This window comes from Thunnus albacares, chromosome 12 (assembly GCF_914725855.1).
Source record: "Thunnus albacares chromosome 12, fThuAlb1.1, whole genome shotgun sequence".
NCBI classification, from domain to species: Eukaryota; Metazoa; Chordata; class Actinopteri; order Scombriformes; family Scombridae; genus Thunnus; species Thunnus albacares.
In genome coordinates this window covers 9,558,400-9,566,736 of record NC_058117.1, presented here as the reverse complement: position 1 = coordinate 9,566,736, position 8,337 = coordinate 9,558,400, and the positions used below count along the sequence as shown (strand labels likewise).

The 8,337-nt window shown below is 37.1% G+C and overlaps 1 protein-coding gene across 1 annotated transcript; it reads left to right on the top strand.

Moving 5' to 3' along the window:
* Positions 1-6,161: 6,161 nt before the first annotated feature.
* On the top strand, positions 6,162-7,780 carry rgs5b (regulator of G protein signaling 5b). The gene is made up of 5 exons (XM_044368197.1): positions 6,162-6,307; positions 6,423-6,512; positions 6,617-6,678; positions 6,782-6,945; positions 7,055-7,780. The coding sequence occupies exons 1-5, from the start codon at positions 6,264-6,266 to the stop codon at positions 7,229-7,231; spliced, it is 537 nt and encodes a 178-aa protein (XP_044224132.1). The 5' UTR covers positions 6,162-6,263; the 3' UTR covers positions 7,232-7,780.
* Positions 7,781-8,337: the final 557 nt, after the last annotated feature.

The following is an 8,337-nucleotide window of genomic DNA, read 5'->3' as shown; positions in this document are numbered from 1 at the left end:
TCAAACAGGACACTAGAGGAGATCTGCTCTGAATCTCTGCAAAAGCAAATGGTCAGAAAGTCTCCTACAGTTCAGTAACATTACAAAACAGATCTCTGGACCTGCAACAGTATGATTGACCTCTAATAATATTGTGTCCACCTGAGGAACTTAAGTCCAATATTCACTCTCCTTTTAGCTCTGTTTTGGTCTCCACCAACTCCTGAGGGAAATATCTAGCTCTTTAGCTGTTAAATGCTCCACTATGTTCACCATCTAGCTTTTAACTTTTTCAGTGGGTTTTTAAGGACATTTTTGCCAAAACCAGTTGCCCGCTGCTGCATCTGGAAACAACGCTGATGAGAGCTGAAGTTGCGGACTAGCAAACCAAAACAATGAGCTGAAAGACACTATAAAGCTCCTTAGAGCTGAAGGTAACTGCAGAGTCAGGTGATAATTCTCCATTTTGCATGATTAAAATATATTTATCTGTGAAACTGAAATGTAAACTGTAATAAATTTAGAATACCATTTGAAAACATCAACAAGCAAGTACTGTGGCCTGTTCTGTTTTCTGCCTCTAAACTACAGTATGTCCTGCTGAGAGACTATTTGCTTCATCTCGACCTAACTAGAATATCCTGCATTATTCTGTTTGCTGCAAACAGGAGGTCCTTGGAGCTTTGTCATGAAGCTCTAAAATGTACTGTATGTATTAGTGATTTCTTTTTTTCATAAAGTAATTGACATTTCTAGGCCAACATTAGTGAATATAAAAGATGAATGGTTATATAATATTAAGCAAGTCAGGGCCAGAAAATTAATGCCAGCTTCATGTTGTTTAATTGACCCAGTTTTGGACAGTTTATGACCTAAATGTTAATAATGTATGTAATGTTAATAACAGTATTATCTCATTGTGGGTTGTTATGACTTCTTTGTGCTGTCTCCTATAAGAATATTCTCTTTTATTATCTGAATATGTGTGTGTGTGAGTGAGCAGTTGTGGTTGACTAACCTAGATTGCAAGCCAATCAATAACACACATACGAAATACACACAGTAAAAAGTTGTTGGTCAGTTTATCTGTGTCATTGGACACAATAGGGTAGGAGTAGTGGCACAAAGATAATAACAGGATCCTATTCTGCTCTTAGATAACAGCATTTCTTGTGATATAACATCAATTATATCATTACTTATATCACTGAAGAAAACTCATACACAGGCAGAAGTTGCGTCTTTATATAAAGGCTGTAACAAATAGTGCTAATAGAGTCTGTAATCTTCAGGCGTCACAGGTGGTTTTACAAGAAAGTATGTCAGCCATAAACCTTTGCAGCTGAATGAAATGTGAACATTAAAGCAGCAATTACAAACAATGACAATGAGACAGTTATTTTTCATTCAGCAGTATGGCGAATTAAATGGAAATTTCCTCATATCTCATTGTGAAAAATACATGTATAACAGTACTGGGGTGAAGTGTTAAATCTCAATGTTGTCCAAATAACAGAAATGATCAAGCACTGCACCCGTAAATAGAAAGCATATCTAAAGGAGAATAACAACAATTAGAAATGTCATGATATAAGTCTTGTTTTAGGCAAGTTATATAGCAAAATGCATATTGTTAAAGTAAAGGTTTTGTGTCAAGCTTTGTGTGTGTGTGTGTGTGTGTGTGTGTGTGTGTGTGTGTGTGTGTATGTGTGTAAGAGAGGGAAAAATTACACATAAACAAGTGTATATATCAGTGGTCTGACAGAAAATGTCTGTACCAAAGTTAAAATCAAACCTATGCCCTTAATTATCTTAAGTATTTCAGGACTGGAACATGTTTGAGCCACAATGTCCTGAAAAACATTGACCCAAGAGAGAAAATAGACTGTTTGTTCTTCTCTTAAACTTCACCCTACTTGTGGTGTTGAGACTCATGATGTTATGCATCTGACAAAGCACAGGGTGGCCAAAGGTTATCTTCAGTTCATTGGGGTAGATCAACTCATTTGGCCATATACAAAAATAAAGAGGTCATATGCTTAACTTTTAGTTTATTACATAAAATCTGTTTTTACCAGAAAGACAAAACGATGTTTGTGAAATTAACAAAAGTTAAAAATCATTATCCAGTTTTCTACTGGGCGAAATATAATTTCTGGAGGTAAAAGCCATTGTCAGGAACATATTTTTTCAACACAACAGTGCAGGACTGCATCATTCTGACAGAAACTTTGCAGTACTTCAACCATAGGACAAAACAATGTAAAAAAAAAAAAAAAAGCTTTGTTTGGGTGCTGAGAAATCCACCCAAATAAATTTTATAACTCTATACAATTTCTATTTACTCTATATACTCATTTCTATTTGTATATATATGTGAGGAAATAACCACATATTGATTAGACTTGACAGGTAATGACCATTTTTGCATTTTTTATTTTAAAATGCAGCAATGATCAAAACTCAGTGGGCAACTTAATGTTGTAATACAATGTTGTGTTGATCTGACATATTTGCTGAGTGATGTACAATACCTAATTTGATACACATGTGTTTATTTTGTGTGTTATGTGAGATTTTAAGGCCAAAATTAAGACTTTTTATGCTAAGAGTTCTGTTGTTAAAACTGAGCAAAATAAATTGTAAAATACTGTAACTACAGTCTTCTCTCTCATTGTATCCATCATATTCTGTTTCTCTTCTACAATCTTGTTTTTACATTCATAGACTGATGGCAGGCGCTGCCATGCAAGGTGCCAACCTGTTCATCAGGATCTAATTTAATGCACATTTACACACACACTTACACACTGCTGGTGCAGCCATCGGGAGCAATTTGGGGTTCAGTATCTTGTCCAAGGACTTGTGGACTGGAGGAGCCGGGAATCGAAGTGAATGACCCGCTCTACCTCCTGAGCCACAGTCGCCCCAGCTGCAACCATATAGTTGCTTTCCCCTTTATACTGACAGCGTTATTTAGGTTGTATCTTTTCCTTACATTTCCTTAAATCAACACACATCATAGATCAAGGATGTAAAGATTTGAATTGATTTTCACTTTTTCACTTGAAGCCAAATAAATGCCACTCCCTGAATAAATGAGTGATCCTGCATCTTCACAGAATCCACGTCATACTGTTGGATGCCCCATTTGTGGGCATTTTCTTATGGGAAGTTCCTTTCTTCCTATTAGGCCTATAAGACAGTGTTTCAGTAGAAGAGGCAGGAGAGCAGCTCATTATTTTTAGGCTGAAGTGACCTGGTGCAGACATCCAGAGTCGCGTATTAGACAAAACAGCCAGTTAGAGGGCAAGTATTGTTCAGGGCTGCCGGCGGAAGCTGGCTCAGACACTTTCAATGAGCTCTTTTCCTTTTCATCCGGCACCTTTAATTCTCCCTTCCCGTCCATTTTCCTGTAAACTCACTGAGAAGTAACCCATTAGCAGATTTTAGTGTTAGCTGGCTGTCTGGAAGTCTAAATATAGATTTTTTTGGATTCAACGAACAATAGTTTTCTCGACTTTGAGGATATTTATGGGCACAATTATTTATTCTTGGTCATAGAAAAGACAGACAGAAATGATTGGCCAGACAGGGAATGTGTAACTCTTCCTTATGACACATACAATATGAACACACACATTATTGTTACTCTGCGGACCTTCATTGACTGTAGCAAAAGTTATTCCTCCATTGAGGAAAATATTAGATAGATATATTTTGAATGATAAAATAATAATAAAGAACTAAATAAAGAAATGACTTTTGGACCCACAGGATAATTGTTTGGCTATAAAACAGTAAAATTATGTTGGGTGAGCTGTTTGGGGACATCTAATAAACATTTTATTACTTACTTACTTACTTACTTACTTAATTATTTACTTACTTACTTACTTACTTACTTAAGCCCTTTGCTCCTCCACTTCACTCAGTTGAGCCCACTCCCAGACATTTCTCCCTGGACACCTCTTGCTGTTCCAGCTGTTCCTTCGGGGTTCCAATACAGGGCTTGTCAGGTGATTTTTGTGGCAGGTGCACTGAGGTTGTGCCTAACTCCAGTTTCTCCTTCGAATTTAAAAGTCAACTTTATCCTGACTTGCTCTTCTCCACAGGTCGACATTGCTTACTTTGTCTCTCCACCAGATATTTAGTATTCTCCTGAGGCAGGTGTTAATGAATGTTTGCAGCCTGTTTGTTGTATGTTTTGTTGTTTTTCATGTCTCTGATCCATACAGCATCACCTGCTTCAAATTGTAGTTAAAGATGCATATTTTGGTATTGATTGAGATGTGTTAAACACCACCCTAGCCATACTGATCCCTCTTTTTGTGTCGGCATCTGTCCGACAACACTGCCTACGTATATGAATGCTTCTACCTCCACTAGGGCAGTGCTGTGTATGAGGATAGGGGTTGCTGGTATTGGAGTGGATCTTCATCATCTGTGTCTTTGCTGTATTGGGTGTAAGACTACATTTTGTCGCAGCTTGTGAGAGTCTGTCCGTCGTCTCCTGCATTTGTATCTGTGTGTGTAGAGGGAGAGTTAAGTGATAATAAACAAATAAACATTTTATGCTCTTTATGCTCTTTTGTATTTTGTATTACTGTTTAATCGTCTTCGACTGTGCTTGACTATGGCTTTTTTCCATTCTTAATTGTGTGTTTGTTTTGTAGTATTTTCATCTTTATAATGTAGTGCTGTGATTTTCTACTCTGTTTTATATGATGTCTTGTAATGCAAGATAACATATGCTTGTAATAAAATCTTTTCTGTATAACAGATAATATTAATGAATAAATAAGCAAGAAGTTCAGAAAATAAACTGCTTGTAGAATTATTTTTCAAGAGTTTAAAACTCAGCTAATCTACCCGATCAGGAATGTGTGGGTGCAGTTAAATCAGATTTCATTGACACCATAATGTAGCAAACCCACAACTGTCATCAAACTTTGATTTAAATATTGCAAAATCCTTATTAGTGCACGGAAATATGAAAACTTATGTTTTTCCACCCACTTCCGACGAGAGAAGAGCACTGAGGAAACAGCACAGACAGAAATCTATAATGTGGTATAACAAAACTGTTCTAACTCTGGCAGAAAATGTTGTGTTCATGTAGGGACATAATAGTAAAAAGCTGACTGATAAAACATGTTTTCTACAGACTAAACCAAGTAGTTTTAATTTTCTGTGTTGTTTTAAATAAATGTTGGTGTGCAGTGTTGGAAAATAAAATACATTTACTCAAGTTCAGTTCTTAGGTATATTTTTGAGGTACGTGTACTAGTACTTTAGTATTTAATTTTATGCTATTTTATACTGCTACTCCACTACATTTCAGAGGGAAACATTATATATTATATTATATATTATAAGATATTCACACACAAAACATTCAGTATAATCAGCTTTTGAAATACAATGCATGGAATAAATGACTTGTTACTTGTTAACACATCAATAATAATAATCCAGTAATAAATACTAATATATCACCCTGAAATGGGCTATTCTTTTTTGCTTTTGACATATTGACTGTATTTTGCTGATAATACTTGTACTAAGATAATACAATACAGTAGATAATACTTTAATACTTTACTACTTTCACCTTTGCATAGTATTTAAGAGTAAAAGAGTATTTTTACATTGTGTTATTACTACTTTTACTTAAATAAAGGGCCTGATTACCATCCAGTCATTTTGGAAATCCCTGACAAACGTTAAGCAATAAACATTAAGTCACTCTGACATGAGGACATGTCGACAATAGTCGTGAGACTAACTTTAGCTTCAGTGAATGATAAGAACTGACAAAATGTCCCCAATTTAGGGGATTTTCTGTCCTTCTGAGAATGTATGGTCTTCTTCACAAGTATTGAAATACAAGACCATACATACACACAGACACACACACACACACACACACACACACACACACACACACACATACACTCTCTCTCTGAGGGAGCACAGACATGTTTAAGAGCTGTGAAGTAATTCAGTCACGGTAAGTATCACACATTTTCCTCAGTAATGAGGAAGTAGTCTGGACGAAAATCAGGAGTCTCCTCATCCTCCCACAGGTCTCGTTTGATTGGCTGAGAGGCGTGATGTCACAGAGTGCACTACCCTATAAAAAGTCACTCTCGCACACAAGCGACAGACCAGCTCAGAGCTAACTCACTTGTAACAAGACGCTCTGTAAGATACTACATACCTTACAAGCAACTGTCAAAACCTTTGGAAATATCTACCAACGAGCAGGATAACATCTCATCATGTGCAGAGCACTCGAATCACTGCCTATCACCTGCCTGGAGAGGTAAGCTGACATTTATGTTGTGAACTTTCAAAATAAAAAAAGTAGGTTTAATTTCTCTCAGTTTTTATGTGTAACCAGATTGTTTGTGTAACATTTTAATTCTTTATTATTGCAGGGCAAAGGAGCTGAAAGCTTTGTTTGGAAGTTTACTGCAGAAGTCAGATCACAGCATCAATGGACAGTCAAAGAAAAGTGAGAAACTGAGGTAAGACACACATTCAACTTTTCTTTTGAAGCATACAGTATCTGAGTTTACAGTGCATTAAGGTGATTTTTAGAATTTTTAGTAATTATATTTTTCTATTGCAGATTTAATGTGGATGAGCCTCTGAAATGGAAGGAGTCATTTGAGAAACTGCTGTCCAGCCAAAGTAAGTAGATTCCAGATCACACCTGATGCCAATGTTTCGCTCTTTCCAGATGCTGAAGAATAACAGATGTTAACCGCCACTCTCTCCTCTTTTCTGTTCCCAGATGGACTGTGTTTATTCAGAGCCTTCCTCGTCTCAGAGTTCAGTGAGGAAAACATCGCCTTCTACTTAGCGTGTGAGGACTACAGGACAACTAAACCTTCAAAACTGGCCACCAAGGCCAAGAAAATCTATGACGAGTTCATCGGCTCTGATGCGCCACGAGAGGTGATTGTCAAATAACCAAAAAGTGGACACATTAGTTATGTGTTGATGAATGAATACGATGTTCTGTAAAAGCTTGATATTCATCTTTACCTCCTCTGTTCCCCTACAGGTAAATCTTGACCATGTGACCAAAGCAATCACCAAGGAGAACCTGGAGCAGCCCAGCCAGTCCTGTTTCAACCTGGCCCAAGCCAAAATCTACAACCTGATGGAGAAGGACTGCTACCCTCGCTTCCTCAAGTCCTCCACATACTTGGAGCTTAACAGAAAGGCCAAGACAGGCTAAAAGACTTAAAAATTATTAAAAAACGAGATGTGATCACTCCTCAAAGGGACATAAGCTTACTGACGCACAGCGGAGACTGGAAAGGGTCCAGGTGGAACAAATACCTCAAGTGAAGGAGTTTCAGGCAGGGTTGTGGAGTTATTCCGGAGACCGGAGGTTCCACAGATCGGGGTCTGAGCTGGGAGCTGAAGGACATATGAAGCTGTGAGAAGAGATTGACACAGACTGAAAAGCAGTCTGCCTCTGAAAGAGACACCTGTACTGTACATACATAGAGCTGCATGAAGGGCAGCCGCAAGGGGCATGAATTATAAAATATACAGACAGAAAAGAGTTGCTTTCACACAACAAAACTACCACTGGGAGAGATGATCTCCCTAGCATAAATGTTTATTTATTTTCTATTTATTTAAAGTAATTTTTATGATGTGAATGTTTGCTGTACAACCAGTTGGTAAAGAATGTGTATTTTCTATGTTTTTATCTGAAGGAATGCATGTTAAAAGTGAAAGCATTGAATAAAAGATGATTAATTTACAGAGACAAAAAGACTTACTGTTTTATTCCATGGAAAATGCTGTTGTAGGGAAAATGGAAGTGGTTACTGAAGTCATCAAAAATGTAGGAGGCAAAGGAACAAGAACTTGCTCATGTGCACTCTTATAGTTTCCAAACAATCTGTGGCCTCAGTGGTTCCAGTTCACATGTAGGTGACAAGATGACTCCTTTCCTCTGGAGTTGCAGTCAATGGAAGATTTGAAGCAAGTGTGTGCTCCTGTAACAGAGGAATAAATAGGATATTATAAATAGAATATTATAAATAGAAGAACTCTATTTTTGACCCTTGGAGAGAGATCAAGGGTGGGGTCATTTTGGTCAGTGTTCAGGTCTACAGGAATACAGTAGGTCTTGAATGTAGATAGAAAGACTACTTCTTTAAAGACACAAGGCCGACAGGTCACAACAGACAACATAAGACACACTACAACTACAATACTAACACTAACACACATTTCAAGAGGACATTAGTGTAGCTCAGGAGCTTACCTAGCCACTAAATTCTAAAAATGAAACAATATAAATACAACTTTAATTTTTTTAAACCA

Bases quoted from the DNA above. Each gene is read 5' to 3' on its own strand.
- rgs5b (XM_044368197.1), top strand. From the start codon at position 6,264: ATGTGCAGAGCACTCGAATCACTGCCTATCACCTGCCTGGAGAG. The intron at 6,308-6,422 runs GTAAGCTGACAT...TTATTATTGCAG, and splicing joins CCTATCACCTGCCTGGAGAG to GGCAAAGGAGCTGAAAGCTT. The intron at 6,513-6,616 runs GTAAGACACACA...TTTCTATTGCAG, and splicing joins AAGAAAAGTGAGAAACTGAG to ATTTAATGTGGATGAGCCTC.